General features: G+C 40.6%; 1 protein-coding gene across 4 annotated transcripts in view; it reads left to right on the top strand.

Annotated features, from left to right (window-relative positions):
* Positions 1-1,605: 1,605 nt before the first annotated feature.
* Positions 1,606-19,219, top strand: part of SS18 (SS18 subunit of BAF chromatin remodeling complex) — a 30,822-nt gene continuing 13,208 nt past the window's right edge. For all 4 annotated transcript variants that reach the window (XM_081326171.1, XM_081326170.1, XM_081326169.1 and 1 more), the window contains exons 1-4: positions 1,606-1,803; positions 7,821-7,897; positions 10,956-11,040; positions 18,343-18,496. In XM_081326171.1, the coding sequence (XP_081182297.1) occupies positions 1,735-1,803; positions 7,821-7,897; positions 10,956-11,040; positions 18,343-18,496 (385 nt within the window). In that variant the 5' untranslated portion in view covers positions 1,606-1,734. The remainder of the gene's footprint in view (positions 1,804-7,820; positions 7,898-10,955; positions 11,041-18,342; positions 18,497-19,219) is intronic.

Genomic DNA, 19,219 nt, shown 5'->3' with positions numbered 1-19,219 from the left:
TAAATTAATGTAATTAAATAAATTTTCATTTTTCAAAATTCAGTTATTTTTGTTTCTAGTAATTGGATTCTATGTTAGACAGCCACTCCTATGGCAGCCACTTCCTAGAAAGTTTTAAGTGAAGTAGTAATGTACCAAACAAATTTGATAATTCTTGCTGTTCAAATGCATAGTTAGCTATTTTTGGTCCAGACTGACTGATAACAACGAAAGAAAAGCTTTATTTGTTCTTTTGGCAAGTTTTTATAAAACTAGAATTTTACCCACTACTTTAACTAGTTACGATGTTTTTACAGGCTTTTTTTTGTAAAACAATCATAGTCAAGGATTTCTTCCTCCTTTTTAAAGACAAGATTAAGTCTCAATCTACCAAAGTACGCAGCAAAAATATGATTTACAGAAAGATGTCAGTCAAGATTTCAACAAAAAATTAGCAAGTATGTATCCCAACTACCAGCCTAAATGTTGGAGGTGTGGTGGTGAAGATGCAACGTATTTTCATATATGGTGGACCTGCAAAAAGGTTAAAGCATTTTGGATTAAAATCTGGTGGAATATGCAGAAGATATTTAAGAAAAGGATAAAGTTTTGTCCGCAATTGTTTTTACTGGGCATTATTACTGATACTACTGTTGTGGACACTAAGTTGATGTTGAATTTAATTACGGCAGCAAGACTTTTAGTAGGGCAATACTGGAAGAAGGAAGAACTGCCGACTATAGAAGAATGGACTTTAAAAGTTTCCAACCTGGCGGAAATGGCAAAGATCTCGGCGTATTTGAAAGACCATTCGCAACAGCGATATATTGTGGAGTGGAAAAAATGGATTGATTACATCCAGAATAAATATGGGACTAAAAAGTTTCATTTAGCATTTGAATAAGTATTGATGTGATATTTATATTGCTTGTAGTCATTTTATAAGAGTTAAAGTGCGATAGACCTAATAACTTATTGTTGTTAGCATATGGTAGATTATGATTGTTTTTACTTTTATACCTTGTATTTAGCTCTGGGAAGTCAGGGAGGGGGGAAGGGGAGGGAGGGGGGTTGGGGAAGGTTGGGAAGGGGTGGGTGGGTTGGGAGGGGTTTTGTTTTGTTAAAGATAAAATGTACTGAAAAACTTTCAATTAAAAAAAAGATTTCAACAAAAAAAACATTCCTTTGGTACTTGAATACGAAACTTTTTTTTCCATTCTGCCCCTCGTGATCTAAAAGGGTAAGAGTGACTCACTTTCTCCCAGAGCAAAATGGACTGAACCAACGTTGAGAAAAGCGGGGGACAAACATGAGGCTACGCTGAACACCTCTTCCCCGCCGCCCCCCCTACCTTTTCTGCCAAGCTGTAACATTTGTTGCAGCTCTAGAGCTCGGAGAAAGTCGGGTAATAGGAATGTACTATTACCGTAGGGGAGAGCGCGCTCATTCTAACATTCTCAGAAAGGCCTTGGATCGTGAAAAAAATAATCATTAAAAAAAAAACCCAAACGATTTGTCAAAGCGTTGAATTAAATAACAGGCTGCCCCCGTTCCATCTGGCGAACATAGCAGGCCCTCCCACCCACTCGCCCCCCCCCGCTTTTTAAGGCAGGAAATGGCTCGACCCGACGGGTAACTGCTTCCTGCTTCAAGGGGCCTGTCTTTTTCTAGAGATTTTCTTGGCTGCCGTTGTGTGAGAGGCACCGAGGAGGGGAGTCGCCGCGCGCGCTAAGGCGTCTCCAGGCGGGACCCAAGATGTCGGTGGCGTTTGCAGCCCCCCGGCAGCGGGGCAAAGGCGAGATAACGCCGGCTGCCATCCAGAAGGTGGGCGGTAGGGCCTAGCCTGGGGAAATCGAGTGCTTCGGCCCCGTGTAGAAGGGGGGGTGGGGGTGGGAGCGAGAGAGTCGGGCTTCTGCCTCGTCCTTCCTTCCCTGCGCGTGGGCTGAGCCGCAGATGGGTTGAGGCCGGCGCTCGCGACCTGACAAATGATGTCGGATGCAGTCTTCATTCTGTGTCCCCCGCCCCCCCATCTCTCTCTCTCTCTCTCCTCACTGTCGCCTTGCTGGGCGTTTGGAGGCTTTGGGTCACGACTTTGGAACGAAGTGTGGTGAAAACAAGACTTTGGGCCTGTGTTTTCAGGACCCGAGAAGACAAGTCTACGTTGTGGTCTAGCCTAACCTGTTGTGCGACCCCTGCTTGTGTGTTGAGCTTGCAGTTCGAACTCAAAACGGGGTTAGGTAAACCTTGGTTTGATAAACCGAGGGGAAATACGCCCTGCGTGCACTGCAAATAGATGGGGAGGGAATTTTAGTTGTAAATTCAGATGTTCCTAGACCAGGGGTAGGCAACCTCGGCTCTTTTATGACTCGTGGACTTCAACTCCCAGAATTCCTGAGCCAGCTATGCTGGCTCAGGAATTCTGGGAGTTGAAGTCCACGAGTCATAAAAGAGCCGAGGTTGCCTACCCCTGTCCTAGACCAACTATCTAGCCCAGGGGTCTTCAAACTTGGCCCTTTTATGACTTGTGGACTTCAACTCCCAGAATTCCTCAGTCAGCATGGCTGGTTCAGGAATTCTGGGAGTTGAAGTCCACGAGTCATAAAAGAGCCGAGGTTGCCTACCCCTGTCCTAGACCAACTATCTAGCCCAGGGGTCTTCAAACTTGGCCCTTTTATGACTTGTGGACTTCAACTCCCAGAATTCCTCAGTCAGCATGGCTGGTTCAGGAATTCTGGGAGTTGAAGTCCACAAGTCATAAAAGAGCCGAAGTTGCCTACCCCTGTCCTAGACCAACTATCTAGCCCAGGGGTCTTCAAACTTGGCCCTTTTATGACTTGTGGACTTCAACTCCCAGAATTCCTCAGTCGGCATGGCTGGTTCAGGAATTCTGGGAGTTGAAGTCCACGAGTCATAAAAGAGCCAAGGTTGCCTACCCCTGTCCTAGACCAACTATCTAGCCCAGGGGTCTTCAAACTTGGCCCTTTTATGACTTGTGGACTTCAACTCCCAGAATTCCTCAGTCAGCATGGCTGGTTCAGGAATTCTGGGAGTTGAAGTCCACAAGTCATAAAAGGGCCAGGTTTGAAGACCCCTGATCTAGCCCGTAAATTTAACACAGTGACTGTGACTCTTGTAAGGGAGCTCCGGAGGAAAGTGAGCTGACTGGAACTCTGGTTGATTTAATGTGATAGTTGTAATAATATAGCTTATTTTGGTCTTGCTATGAGTAAGAATAATTCATATAACTGCACCTTGAAGAGTTGAAGAAACCTGGCATAAAGTCAATATTTCTTAGCTTCTAATTGTATTGTAGTTCAGTTGTTTTTAATGGCTAGGTGGATTTTGGAAGTTTGCAAAGGTTGGTGGAAGGCTGATAACAAAGTGTCGAACAAGATTTTACTGAGACAGGCTATGGTTTCACAGAGTTGCATGTTTCTACTTCATTTTCAGAGTTCAGTGGTTGTGATCCATAAAGCATGAATTTTGGTTTATTTCATTGGGAATTAGCTAGTTGGTTACTGAGTAAACCAAAGTGGAGGAAGCCATAACTAGTGTACTTCGTAAACATAGCCACATATCTAAAACAAAAAGTAGACAGAAGTAACTTAAAAGAGATCAGATGTAATAGAAAAGAAACACAGGTAATGTTTTGGTTTGTTGATGGGGGCATTCCTGACATATATAACAGCATGTTAGTGTTAACTTGGCAATTACTAGTGAAACAAGTAATGAGAACAACAGCCAGCATCATACGAATTCATATATTTTTGGACTCTAAAATGCCTTTGAGGGAGCTAGTGCTTGTAAGTACAGGATTTTAAGGCCAACCAAGGTCAGTTAGGTGCTACACCTGCTGAGACACATTAATAAAGTTTAATTAAATAGGTAAGGTAAGATTAGTTTTAAACCTTCGGGGTTCAAGAGCTACACTACTTTCATCTGAAGATGTATTCAAATATTTTTGTTGCAAGTTAAGCAGGATAGTCACCATAACATATTTGTTGTTATTAGTTGTGAAGTCGTGTCCGACCCATCGTGACCCCATGGACAACGTTCCTCCAGGCCTTCCTGTCCTCTACCATGTTCTGGAGTCCATTTAGGCTCACGCCTACTGCTTCAGTGACTCCATCCAGCCACCTCATTCTCTGTCGTCCCCTTCTTCTCTTGCCCTCAACCTTTCCCAGCATTAGGCTCTTCTCCAGTGAGTCCTTTCTTTTAATTAGGTGGCCAAAGTATTTGAGTTTCAAGTTCAGGATCTGGCCTTCTAAAGAGCAGTCAGGGTTGATCTCCTCTAGGACTGACTGGTTTGATCACCTTGCAGTCCAAGGGACTTGCAGGAGTCTTCTCCAGCACCATAGTTCAAAAGCCTCAATTCTTTGGTGCTCAGCCTTTCTGATGGTCCAACTTTCACAGCCATACATTGCAACTGGGAAGACCATAGCCTTGACTATACACACTTTTGTTAGCAGGGTGATGTCTCTGCTTTTTAGATTTGCCATGGCTTTCCTCCCCAGGAGCAAGCGTCTTTTAATTTCTTGACTGCAGTCCCCGTCTGCGGTGATCTTGGAGCCTAGGAAAATAAAATCTGTCACTACCTCCATTTCTTCCCCATCTGTTTGCCAGGAATTGAGAGGGCCGGATGCCATGATCTTGGTTTTCTTAATGTTTTTCTTAACCACATAAGATCAATATATATAAAAAAGATGGAAGATAGGGAACAGGCAATAATGTGTGTATTTTTGTTTCTCTTTGAATAGGACAAAAAGATGTAATTAAAAAGTGAGCATATGATTTGTGCTAAGTGCTGTGAAAAATATGTTAATAGAGTTTATCCAGTTCTGTGATTTAAAACTGCTGTTGAAAAATGTTTCTGTAGTTGTAGGACTAGAAAAACTGCTCTGGGAATCTGGTTATTACAGCTGCTCATACTATATGTAGCCTTAAAGAAAAATGTGAAATTCTTGTTGGTGCAAGTTACAACATATCGGAAGGCTTAGATCACTGACACTGTTCACAAACTATAGCAGCTAAAACAAGCTAAAAAATATGAGGTCTTGGATCAGTCATTGTTTTCTGCTCAGACTTCTTCCTTTGTTTATTCATTCATTAATCAAATTCATATAGTCACCTGTCTCACAAAAAGTGATTCTGGGTGGCATAAAACAATCAGCAATCAAAACAACAAATATAAAAATATATAAAATATAAATCTCCATACTAAAAGGTAAATATCATAAAAACCAATATACAAAATATATGCAAAGAGGATAAGAATGGCCAGCTCAGCAATGAAGCCACTGAAGCATGACTCCAGTTCTCTGGGTGCTCTGGGCCTGATAACACAACCAGGAATATCAAAGGGATGGAGCTAATTAATTTTGGGGGGGAAGAATGCTCATCAGGTGGGTGCCGCGGCAGAGAGGGCATGTTTCCTGGAACCCACCTGGCTGATGGTACACACAGTATGCTTTCTGACAGATTTAAAGGGAGGGCTGATATAACGGGTGAGACTATCCCTCAGTCCAGTCCCATGGCATGGAGAGCTTGAAAGGTTAAAACCAGCACCTTGAATTGGACCTGAAAGTAAACTGGCAATCAGTGCACCTCACAGAGGTATAACATGCACTGTTCTAGGAGCAGTTATAACTGTCCTGCTATTGCATTCTGTGCCAGCTGAACCTTCTGGATACTCTTCAAGGACAACCTCATGCAGAGCACATTGCAGTGGTTCAGTTTGGAGTGATTCTAAACTTGCCAATCCAAGAAGTAGGCACAAGTGGTGCAAAATACAAAGCTGTCTGAAGTTCTTCTAGTCGTGACTGCTACCTGTTCACTGGTTGTGAGTCCTGTGTCGACTCCCAGATTGCATACTGGGTCTATGTGAGGCAGTGCAATCCCATCCAGAAGCAAAGATGGTATAGTCCTGGAAACAGTTGGGCCCAAAAGCCAGAGCCCCTCAGTCTTGTCAGGATTCAGCTGAAGCTTCTTGTTCCTCATCTAGACTCTTCACAGCCTCCAAACACTAGGATAAAACACAGTATCACTTAATTTGCCAGGGGTAGAAATATATAATTAGGTATCATCAGCATGCTGTCATCAACACATGATAACAGATGGGCTCACCTAGCAGCCTTGTGTAGATGCTGAACAGAAGAGAGAAAGTACCAAACCCTTTGGTATCCCACATAATAGGGGATGAGGGAAGGACCTCACTTTCCCAGTCATCACAGAGTGAAACCGACCGGAAAGAAAAGAGGTGAACCGGAACACCGTATTGCCCACCCGCATCTTCTAAGCTGATTCAGAAGGATACTATACTTCCTTACCTATAACATTAGACTATAATTTCAATCTAAAAGTTGGTTAACTTTTAATTAAAATCAATGTGAAACATTGAGGGTTCCAAAAAGAAATACTGATGCCAGGTAATTGGGGTGATTTCCATTAAATCAAATAAAATACAAAAGTACCTTGCATGAACAAAGCAATTTTAATTCACTTGTGAACTCATTTAGTTACTTCCAATAAAAATAAAAAGATGCTTTAAATAACTAAAGTAATATCATTTAGTAGATATATTAAAACCAATCTGTTCTGTCTGTTGCAACTGATACACCTTTGGAGAACTTAGGATTTTTCTTCCTGAAACCTAGCCATGAAATGTGCTTGACGAAATGAAACAAAAGTCATTTATTTAAGAGTAGCAAAAGAGGGTAATATAAGATGATTATTGTTAAATGTTTACTATCTTTAAGTGAAGTTTTTTGTGCTCTAATTTTGTATGACTGACTCATCCTTTTCTGATATTATTTTTTCCTCCCAAAGCTAAATGTATCTACTTTGAAAGAAATGTTCTTTTTCATACAAAATAATTGATTAGATGTGTGAGAGACTGGTATGATGAAATAGTTTTCATTGTTAAAAAAATCTAGAAAGGTTATTCCTTGGTTTTTGTACCTTTCTATTAACTAGAAGAAAAACTGTAGCCCTACAAGAATTGGGAGGAATAACTTATAACTAAGGGAGTCTTTTTTTATGTAGTTTTATTACAATTGGTTGCATAGTCAGCTAGATATTTACTCTGAATTTGGCATTTTTAGCGAGACCTATCTGTTGTTCGATGACATTAAAGGTTTATAAACTGTTCCAAATAAAACTGTCTTTGCAGTTGACTAATAGTGATTTTGTCAGTGCCAATGCTTTCTTTTGCCACATTCGTCCTACTCTATTTGCGAATCGCTGTATTATGTGATTTTTCTCCAGTTCTCTTCTGCTCTGCACCATTTACTGTCCAAACCTTTTTGGCTTTATTATCAACAATTATTAAATCTGTAGTGTTACAATTATTGTTTATTCCATTTGTATGCCACCCAACCCCTATCAACTCTGGGTGGACTCTTATGCCACCGAAGGTCTGATTTTATGTTTTTGTGCCACAGGACTGTACTGTATGCAAAGGTGTAGAAGTACAACAAAGGAACAGAGCAAGAGTTCATCCTTGCTATTTCTCTCTTACATTCTGATCACTTAAGTTTTTGGTAAAAAGTAATACTGCAGAATGTATGATCGTATCAGAATGGGAAAAATGATGAATTATAACTACAGCTTGGCTACAATTTTGTCACAATTAACCTTAGGGAAGTAATCAGTCTTTTGCCAAACTTTCAGAAATAGTGCATGGCTTAAAATGCAATTGTTAAGCAACATGTTGGCAACCTAAAGTTACTAGTGCTTTTTTCAGCTTTGTCTTGACATCTGTATTTAAGGTAAAACAGTAAGGTAGGTTAGAGCTCAGTCAGTACTAGTTTATCTCATTCTAAAAATCTGTTCTGTTATTTCAGATGTTGGATGAAAATAATCACCTGATTCAGTGTATAATGGACTACCAGAATAAAGGCAAAACTTTGGAATGCTCTCAGTAAGTTAATGTTAACTTCAGTATACCAGCCTGGACTCCTAGTGGCTATATGAATATGTCCACACACTTTTCATGGCAACAGCACAGAAGTAGTTTGCCATTATTTTCCTTGAATATCTTTTTTTTATAAATTTCTCTGATTTACTGTATATCACAGTAATCTTCAAGTTTTAGAAAGCTTGGGAAAGAGTTTTTTCTGCTGTATAAGAAGGGTTGACCAAGCTATAGGTAGTTCCTGTTTAATGACCACAGTTGGGACCAGTCCTGGTTGTTGAGTGAAATGGTCATTCAGCAAAACATCCATGTCACATTTTACTCAATGACTATGATTCCAGCACTCCCTGTTGCAGTTGTTATGTTGTATCATGGGTTAAGTGAACAGAGTCCCTTTCCATGCCGGCAAAGTTATAGAGAGGGTGTGATTTGGGGACTCTGTTCATGCTTAGATTTCTCTGCAGAGATACAAGCAGCATGGAGCTTGGGGTCCTCTTCTCCCCACCTCTGTGGAGAGCTTCACAAGAGAAGGAAATTAAGCTCTGTGCACGGCTGAACCTTGACTGCTGAAATCCAAGCATGCACAGAGCCTCAAATCTCTCTCCCTCTGCCTCTCCACAGAGGTGGGAAGAAAAGGACCCCTCAGCTGCTGAAATTCAGGCAGGCACAGAACTTGAAATCTTTCTCTGCCTGCCTTGATGGAGAGCTCGATGGACGCAAGGAGAGGACTTTAAGCTCTGTGCCTGCTTGGATTTGGGCAGCTGAGGTCCAGGCATGCACTGAGCTTGACCATGGAGGTCTAAGCTGCATTTTGCAGTGGTCAAAAGGGCTTTATACTTCTTTCTGAAACCGCCATAACTTCAAATGGTTGTTAAGCAAGTACGACCTATAGTGCATAGCAGATGTAAGGCCACACTTGGAATACTGCATCCAGTTTTGGTCACTATGATGTAAAAAAGATGTTGAGACTCTAGAAAGAATATAGAGAAGAGCAACAAAGATGATTAGGGGACTGGAGGCTAAAACATATAAGGAACGGTTGCTGGAATTGGGTATGTCTAGTTTAATGAAAAGAAGGACTAGGGGTGACATGATAGCAGTGTTCCAATATCTCTGGGGTTGCCACAAAGAAGAGGGAGTCAAGCTATTCTCAAAGCGCCTGAAGGCAGGAAAGAAGCAACGGATGGAAACTAATCAAGGAGAGAAGCAGCCTAGAACTAAGGAGAAACTTCCTGACAGTTAGAACAATTAATCAGTGGAACAACCTGCCTCCAGAAGCAGTGAATGCTCAACACAAAGTTTTTAAGAAGAGACTGGACAGCAATTTGTCTGAAATGGTATATGGTTTCCTGCCTGAGCAGGGGGTTGGACTAGATGACCTCCAAGGTCCCTTCCAACATAACAACAACAACAACAACAATAATAATATAATAATAATAATTTCGTGATGTATTTTGCAAAGTTTTTGGGAACTATGTCCATATAACTCCAGCAAAGCTACAAAAAACTGCGCTATTTTGGAACATCTTACATTTTAAGGAGATACCTGGTTGATACCTAGGATGCTGGCAGCAACCTGTGTCAACCATTAGTGCCAGTCAATTTGAGTGTTCAGTTGACTGAGTTTCATGTTTAATGAATAAAAGTTATATAATAATGATGATGATGATACCACCCAGCTGTCCCAAATAAGCAGAGCTGGGCCAGCTGCACTTAGCTGGCCACGCCTACCCAGCCATGCCCACCTGGCCATACTGAGTCTGCCACACCGAGTGAGCCACGTCTAGATAACCATGTCCTCCCTGCTACGTTCACCGAGTTGTGGCGATCCAGGTATGATCACCCAGCCACGCATACCCAGCCATGCTCATCTAGTCCTTTGAGGGCAACCACAATGCTGATGCGTCCCTCAATGAAATTAAGCTTGACACCCATGCTCTAAAAGCTTAGAGGAAAGCCAAACAGACCTTGGCTGAATGTTCTGAAAAGAATACGGATGCAGAGGCTTCTTATATTTCTTCTCGAATTTGGCTTTTCATAATGGTAGCATACCGATACTTCCAAGTAGTGTGAATTTCAAGTCACAGAAGTCTCATCGACGCCGATATGTTTGGGATTTCTGGGATTGAAGTTAGGATGAGCTTATTATTAAGGAACTCATTGGGATAAGGCTACCTGATAGGATCTCATTACAGTAGTCCTCGACTTAATAACAGTTCATTTATTGATCATTTGAAGTTACAACGGCACTGAAAAAATTGACTTATGACCATTTTTCACACTTAATGACCATTGCAGCATCCCCATGATCATGGAGTTTACATTCGGATGCTTGACAGATGGTTCATATTTATGACAGTTGCAGTGTTCCAGGGTCATGTGATCCCCTGTTTGTGACCTTCTGACAAGCAAAGTCAATGGGGAAGGCAGATTCACTTAACCGTGTTACTAATTTAACAACTACAGTGATTCACTTAACAAATGTGGCAAGAAAAGTCGTAAAATGGGGCAAAATTCACTTATCAAATTTCTCACTTAACATAAATTCTCGGCTCAATTGTCGTAAATTGAGAACTACGTGTATTCAAAATCAACATAATATTAAGCCTTTGTTTATGGCTTGGATGAGAAAACCTAAACAGTGTGGTTTACAAGCCATGAAATTTTTGCCACTATGATATACTCACACACTATATACACGGTTTATTCCCTCCAACATTTGTCTTATGGTATAGGTATGTTTGTCAACCATACTTGTCAATCTTTTGAACAAAAAGATAATATGGAAAATATTATAATTTATCTCAAGGCTGGTAGTGAGTGATTTAAATGTGAAAGACCATACTTTGAAATAAGCTTTACCAGTAATAATAGCAAAAATGATCTTATTACAGTGCAATTTACCTTGTTGATAGTAATTCTTGAAATATTTTATCATTGCAGTACTTTTTTCCAATTATACAGTTGAAAATTATAGAAGTATACAAATATTATAACATGTGTTAGTGGAAAATGATCATATGGGAATTGTTTTAATTTTTATTTTTATTTTCTTTACAATTAGGTACCAGCAGTTGTTGCATACAAATTTGGTCTACTTAGCCACAATAGCAGATTCCAATCAAAATATGCAGTCTATGTTGCCACCAGTAAGTACCATGCAAAAACAATTGCATTGTCTGAGAAACAAAGATACCGTATTTTCCGGCGTATAAGGCGACCCGGCGTATAAGACGACCCCCTACTTTTCATGTTAAATTATAGGGTTTGGGCTAATAACTCAATATTTCACTTCCTGGCACACAATCTGCATATTAACAACTCGTTTAGCGTTAGTAGCTTTTTTATAAGTGCCACGATGTTGCTAAAATAAAAGAGGTAAACTTCGTGACCCTCCCAGCCCGTGCATAAAACAGAAATGAAAAGGCTTAAGCCTTTCCGTTCCCAAATACCAAGGTTTCCCCCGAGTTTTGCACGGTTAAACAAACGGCATTTGCGTATTAATGTTTCTCCACGGAGCACAAAATTCGCCCGAATTAAGGAAAGTGGGGAGCTAAAGAATCTGGGGCTACAGGGAATACCTCTGGCACGACAGGCAACCCTGGGAAACACGAGGACTGTAGCGGCACACTCAGTTTGCACAATCCAATCCAGAAAGCGCCCGGAGGCTCCTTCGTTACTTCTAACTGCAGAACGTCTCCACGTCCTGCCCGCCTTGCCTTTTAAACCCCGCCCCCTTTTCCCCTGTAACGTTTCTCTGCTCCGCCTGCTCTGTGATTTGCCCAGCTTTGCTCCTTCCCCGCCAAATGGGTGCCTCGCCTTCTTTTCTCTGAGCTCTCTTGCCTGGTGCGCTGCTGCTCTCAGTTCCGCACTCCGTGACCGGGCAAGCAATTCTTCTGGTCGGCGCGAGTCAGGCGGTGCCTCGGCGGGAGCAAAGGTGCTCCCTTCCTATGGTCGAGCGGGGCGCCTCTGGGGACTGCCTGCCCCTCCTCTCATCGGGGACCTGACAGCCAGCATTGGAGGCGCTAGCATGGCCAGTCCTAGAGAGAGCAATGGCGGCAGCTGCAGTAGCCGCCCCAGAAGCTAATGAGAGTTTGCCCTCCATCACCCATTCGCCGTTCGCCGTCAGCCGCTTTACCACGGGTCGCCATGCCTACCTCCATTCACCCAGCGATCCCGCCGCCCAGCAGAAAAGAGAAAAGATCCGAGAGGTATTTTTCCGGCGTATAAGACGACTCGGCGTATAAGACGACCCCCCAACTTTTGAGGTGATTTTCATGGGTTAAAAAGTCGTCTTATATGCCGGAAAATACGGTATATTGCACAGAAAAGTGCTATAATGCATATAGCATTTAATATACACTTTGAGTATTGTATTTTACAACTATAATTTTTTAAATGTAGAATTATATTATTAAACCTCATGCATATTTAGATATATATCTGAGAATTATATCCATCTTTGTTTTAGGTCCTTATAATTTTTTTCATTTGGAATTTTTTAATTCCAGGTTACCTCTTGAACATTCAAGTAGTTCTTATCCAGTTGTTTTATGAATTCAATCAAAACTTTGTTTTTATTAAAATATTTTTATGGTGATATCTTAAAATCCTAAATTCAAACATTTTGAATGTTTGGAATTACTTAATGATTACCTTCTATGAGAAATATTTTATGTGGAAGTCTGAACATTATTTTAATAAAATGTACTGACATATTCCAAAGGTATATAAAACTAGTTCAGCATAGAGAAATTGTGTTAGAAAAACAGAATTACAGAAAGTGTCACTCTGCTTATTCAAGGAATTATATAACTTGTAATGCAATGTTTGAACCCAATTTATATGAAAACTATCCTTTTTAACAACATTACCTCTGGATAGATTTCTACTATCTATATTTTTGAGCTGTGATATAAAGACTAGTGTCCTTTCTGTCAGGTCCATTTCGAACAGTAACCAAGGCTTTGCAGTTTAAATATATGTTTTACCATTTAAGGCTGCTTTAGAGCAGAGTAGAATGAATTCATCTGTATTACTGGATTTTTCCGTATTTGTTTTGAGGCAGTTGCAAAGTGCTGTGGTTTTGAAGAACATTGTCATTGGTTCTTCAAAATTCATTGCCATGGTCTGATGACCCTCAGGTTGCTATTTGACTAGCTGGTGCCACCCCCACGCAATGGGGAAAAAGTGGCTGTTTGATTTGCCTACCTCATTTTCCCCCACCATCTGCGATTGGATTCAAGACTTTCTCAAGGACCGGTTACAAACAGTGAGGGTTGGGTCTGTTTTATCCACCCCTGTGAAGCTTTGCACCGGCTCGCCACAGGGCTGCGTGGTTAGCCCCTACCTGTACTCATTGTACACATGATTGTGTATCGTCCGATCCATCTACTGCAATAATTAAGTTCGCAGATGATACCACCGTAGTGGGTCTTATTACAGGTGGAGATGAGACAGCATACAGGGTGGAGGTACAAAAACTATCCATATGGTGTTTCAACAACAACTTGCACCTGAACATTGGCAAGACGAAAGAGATGGTGCTAGACTTCCGGAGGAAAAAAGAGAAACCTGCCGGACTTTACATTGGGGGAGAGGGCTGTGTGGAGAGAGTTTCCTCCTTTAAATTTCTGGGAGTCTCTGTGAAGATCTTACCTGGAAAGTTAATACAACCCAGGTGGCCAGAAAGGCCCAACAGAGACTCCACTTCCTCAGGGACTTGCGGAAGAACAGGGTAGAACAACGGCTAATGACCCTCTTTTACCGGTCTACTATAGAGAGCGTCCTCTCGTACTGTATTGTGGTTTGGTATGCTGGTCTGACAGCCGCGGATAGGAAAGCATTACAGAGGGTGGTGAGCACAGCACAAGACATTGTGGGCTGTCCCCTGACACCACTGGATGACATCGCCAGGGCTCGCTGCCTTGGAAGAGTGAGGAAAATTCTCAGGGACGACTCACACCCTGGTCGGTATCTCTTTACTCTCCTACCATCGGGTAGGAGATATAGCCAGCCATACCAACAGGCTGAAGAACAGCTTTTATCCATGGGCTGTTAGGCTCTTGAATGGGAAATAATTTTATAAACTTTATGTATGATTGACTTGCGAGGCCGGTGTGTTGTGCAGTTAGCTCACATGGTGTAATAAGATGGAGGGTTTGTTGTCACTGTGAGTTGGGCGTGCACGAAGTGAGGCTCAGCCAATCTCAGTGTATACATGGTTGTACTTTGACAATAAAGTTTCATTCTCATTTGGGTTTCAGAGGGAGTTTGGAGCTTTTCCTGAGGATCTGGTAAGGTCAGATATCCTCATATGCAAATGATTCATCCTGACCTCAGAGAGACCAAGTATTGTTGTTAAAAGTCATGACCTAGTGCCTGACTCAGACTCAGACTCAGTCCTGAGAAGGCCAAGTAGCTTTATTTGTTTGAACCTCTGGTTCCAGAAACCTTCCATCTTTGGTTTTTAATAGGTTGCGGTTCCCCATGTGAACCTAGTGCACATTCTAGAATGCTTGGAATTTCGGATTCACAGCTACTACTCTTAACAGGTGGCAACTGTGCCCAACTAAACCTTTGTGCAGGTTCTTCTTTTGTCGGTGGTGCCTGTTCTTACTTTTATTTCTAATAGTCTTAATCTTGGTTTACCATTGGTCTTTTTTAATTTTTGAAACTTCAAGTTTCTTTTGTATTGTGTCCTACAGTAGGTTATCCTTTTCCAAATCATTCTCTTAGTCTGTCATTTGTATTTCCACTTTGGTACTTTTATCTTGTCAGATAATTTTTTCCCTCCATTTTCATTAACAGTTTTGGACATAGGCTAATCCTTACAAGCAGACATTATTACTGACCGTGTTGATACTATAGTTACTAATTTCAGGCTCCATTTTTCAAGTATCTCCTTTAAACTTTCCAGTGTTATAAATGTTTCGTATTATTTTTTAAATCCCAGTGTTAGGTGTCATTCAGAACCAGCTTGCATTTTTTCCCTTCTGCTTAGAATCTTTATTCTCCTTAGTTTCTAAAACCAGACTATCACTTTCTAAATGACTAGGCTGCTCCAGAATGTTGTAAAAGAGGTTCTGATAGCTGAGAAGCAACTTCTGTTAGCAAGGCTGCATAGAGAAGGATTATTGGAAGTGTAGATTGCAGTACTCTAGGCCCGTTTTCATTCCATATTACTTCAGTGGATCGTCCTGCCAGTTTATGATCAGAGCACCAACAGGGCATGCTTAAGCATAAAGATTCATTCTAGAGAGGGTGACTAAACAATCTGCCAAGGGGACTCCTGCTCAGAGAGTCACTCAAAGGCCAAATCCATCTGATGAACTGCTTGATCCTAGTTTGATGGTTCCCATACACACTGACACTGCCCATTAATTGGCTAGAACTGAGAGAAGTATGCTTGCCGCTAAGTGCATCTGGGAAGCAGACAGACCACGTTGCTATAAAGGCCTATATCAGCTACTAGGAAAATACTAAATTGAAGGTTCCCTAGAGTAATGTGTCATGCCTGATCATTTGGTTAGAAATACATCTGGCCTCCTGGGCTAAGCTAATAAAACCTATTACAGAGACAGCAGTAACTGCACTCCCATGTTTTTACAAAAAATTCAGAAGGATAGATGACCTTGGTACCGTCATTGTATGCTCTATTAGAGACTCTGTGGCTCTCATAGCAGAGATTCTGTTGGGAAATATTGCAGTGTACAGTTTAGTGGAGATTACTTCCTTTTAGGAAACATTACAAGGTAGATGAATTTCCTCAAAAGCAGTCTTTGGGTGCTCTGTATGGTACAGAATACTGCCCTCACCCTTATGCCAGGATATTGCTATTATGTACTCCTTTCTTGTCAATGTCATCTTCAGCAGTCAAGAGATATACTACCGTGTTTCCCTGAAAATAAGGCTGGGTCTTATTTATTTATTTATTTTGCCTCCAAAAGAGGCACCAGCCTTATTTTGGGGGGGGGGGGCAGGAGGGTGTCTTTTATACTTACCTCCACCACCGACAGCCCCACCCAGCAGTCCACTTCTTCTGGGGCTGAAGGAGCAGCTTCATTCTGCATCTGCATTCCAGCCTGCATTTTGCAGTCAGGCCTTTCCAGAAGGCCTATGCAGCTGAGTACTGAGCTATGGATTCAATCCATAGCTTGGTCCTCAGTGCAAAGGTCTTGCAGAACCCAGCTCGGTTCTTGGCAGCACAGGCCTTCTGGAAAGGGGTGTGACTTGAGAAATGCAGGCCTGGCTCCAGAAGACGCTGCAGAAGAAGTGGGCTGGTGAGAGGAGGCCTGGCTGCAAGGTAAGTGGGTGTGGGGCGCATGGGGCAGATCCACACATCCACCCCTGCCTGAGGTTGATTTTTTAGGTGTGTGCCTCGTCCCAAAACTAGGGCTTATTTTGGGGGTAGGGCTTATATTATGCCCAAATAAGCTAGGGCTTATTTTCAGGGTAGGCCTTACTTTTGAGGAAACATGGTAGCAATCATATATTTTGTTCACCAGAAGATGGATGCGACCATCAAAGAACTATAATAGTAAACATGGGGTTTCTCCCCCCCTGGTTGTTTTCACTGGACCATGTGGTAATTACTTGAAAATGCTTTGTAAAGTACTGTTTTTGGCAAAGAATAAAGATCTTGATAGGTTGATTCTTAGCTGAATAAAATACAGGTAACTGGAGAGTTTTTCCCTCCAGATATAAAAGTCTAAGCCTTACATTCTTACTAGAAGAGGTGAAATTAACCCTTTTCTTCTGGTCCATCTTCCAATGAGCAGAATGGTATTTCATAGTAAGTGATAATTTTTCAGATTATCAGGGATGTTTGTTGTGCAGGAGTAGGACCTGCATTTTTGAAAGAGTGATGAATTGAACTTAAACATTAGTAAGGTTTGCCAAAGAAAGATTTAAAGCTATTATACTATATAATACTCAAGTGTGAACATAGTATTTTTAACATTAAAAAATGGTAATTGCTTACTTTTACCTAGTATCTAGGCTAACTTTTAGTACAACTTTTCCATGTAAGATCAAGTTTAATGCCTTCTGAAGCCCTAATTCTAAGTTAATTTTTTTTGTAAAACAGGCAGTTATTTCAACTCAAAGATATTTGAGTTTTGATGAAGAGTCCTTGAACCATTTCCAATACTTTCTTATTGGAAATAGATCAAGATGAATTTTGATTAAACAGTAATATATAATTAGTATAAAAGGAAGAAGAAAACTAAGGTTTAGATTTCTTATTGTAATTGTTTGAATTTACTGTAACGTAGCAGTAAATTTTGTAATGATATCAGTCTTCTACCTCTAGTGGCGTACTTTTAATTATAGCAGTTAATTGATGTGATAAATTCTCATTGTTAATGCTAATAAGATATTAGATCGGCTATTGATAACCTATAAGGTGGTATGAAGGTGACATTTTATCATTTACAAATATATCACTTCAGAAATCATCCTCTCTTATTTAACAACTTCATTTAGGCTTCTTGACTATAAGAGTCTTTCCTCTCAGATGGGAGAGATATTTATGGAAAGTTGGTTTGGGCTTTGGAAGTTTATCACCAGGCGAAGTTCTTAAGCAAATTTTTAATTCCTAAAAATTATCTCTATATTCAACTATCATAGAATAGAATTTACTGTATCTGACAGGTTTTGTTTGATTGTGTAATCTTTCAGAGTTACTCAACTTTTCTCTTGTTACTTCTTTAATCTGATACCAAGAAAGGCTGTTGCCAGGGATTTGATGTTGGACCTGAAACATCTGGTAGTAGTGAGCTTCTAATAAAACAGAAGCTGACTAGAAGTATTCTTTTATATGTATGGTCAGTGGCATAGTGTCGGGCTGCCCAATAGACCATCTGTCTGTGGTAGTTTTTTCCTGTCTTGCAAAAATAGAGTTGGCATGTAGTAGTATCATCTGACAGGAGCCAGGAAGTGAGTCTTCTTTGTCACAGCACCTGCCTTCTGGAACATCTCCTCTCCTCTCCCCCCCCCCCCCCCCCAAGATTTGTATAGGTCCTAACCTGCCCTTATTCAATCTTTAAGATCATGGTGTTTTCTTCAGGCCTTGGGCTTAGGTTAGGTGAGCGTGTATGCTAAGTAGTATGCTTTCTATCCAGATGGCATCATTCCTTCATTCATTATTATATGCGACCAGAGTCATTACGGAGTCAGGTGGCTCTATAAATTTGATAAATAAAAAGATCATTCTTTTATCCCTTGCAGCATAATTAATAAAAAGGAGACCAAATGATTGAAGCTATCAGTTAAATAACCATTGAGTGAATTGTCATTCAGAAACATAGCACTGTTCTTTAAAACAGAATAGAAGGAAGATTAAGTAGGTTAAAAAAAACAAGGACCATGATATAGTTGTAGATACGGATATGAAGAAATGCTGTATATTTGTTGGATTATAACTTGCTTTTTTATTAAATTATTTTCAGCCACCCACACAGAATATGCCAATAGGTCCTGGAGGAATGAATCAGAGTGGCCCTCCCCCACCTCAACGTTCTCACAATATGAGTTCAGATGGTATGGTAGGTGGGGGCCCTCCCGCTCCACACATGCAGAACCAGATGAACGGCCAGATGCCTGGTAAGATTTTTTTTCTAGAGATATTAACACCAGGTTGCTCAGCAACTGAAACAACATGTGTGCTCAAGGGATTGAAGATTGTTGATGACAAAAGTGCTTTGAATGCTCTTGAGTACAAGTTCTCTTAGAGTTTGTTAGTTACAGAGTTACGTGACCTGTATTCTATGTTTATCAGACTGCCCCTGGGCATTCCTTTGAATAGAACCAGCTAAATTTAGTGTGTCTGAAACCATACAGTATAGCTTCATTAGAAGCTTGCCAAAGAAAGATACTGACTTATGGATGAATGCATTTTCATTGGAATAAATTATTTAAAATAATTACTGTTAAATTAGTTTGATAAATGAAATGAACTTAGTAAAATTTTGATTATCTTTCTAAGTTATATTTCTGCTAATCTTCTGCATGACAAAACAGATGGAAATGATGAGCTATTCCTTGTGGAGTTCACATGAAAAATATCTTAGAAGAATTATTTCAGACCTTAAAACAGCTTTTTAACAGAATAAAAAGGTATAAGCTATTGGTGTTTTTTCATAGCAGTCTATATTTTACTATACCTATAGACAAATTTGCTTTTTAAGCATACATTTTCCAACAAGGTAGAATTTTTCTTTGTTGAAAGACACTTTCTCAGGATATTTATTAAAATGCTGTGGGTTTTTTTAGTTTCTTCTAAAATTGTTCTTTTATCATATTTGTTCTAGTTGTTTCATATCACCA

The sequence above is a fragment of the Vipera berus genome (assembly GCF_964194415.1).
Source record: "Vipera berus genome assembly, chromosome: 3".
Classification (NCBI taxonomy): domain Eukaryota; kingdom Metazoa; phylum Chordata; class Lepidosauria; order Squamata; family Viperidae; genus Vipera; species Vipera berus.
The sequence above is the reverse complement of the archived record's forward strand: the minus strand, read 5'-3'. Positions and strand labels throughout refer to the sequence as shown.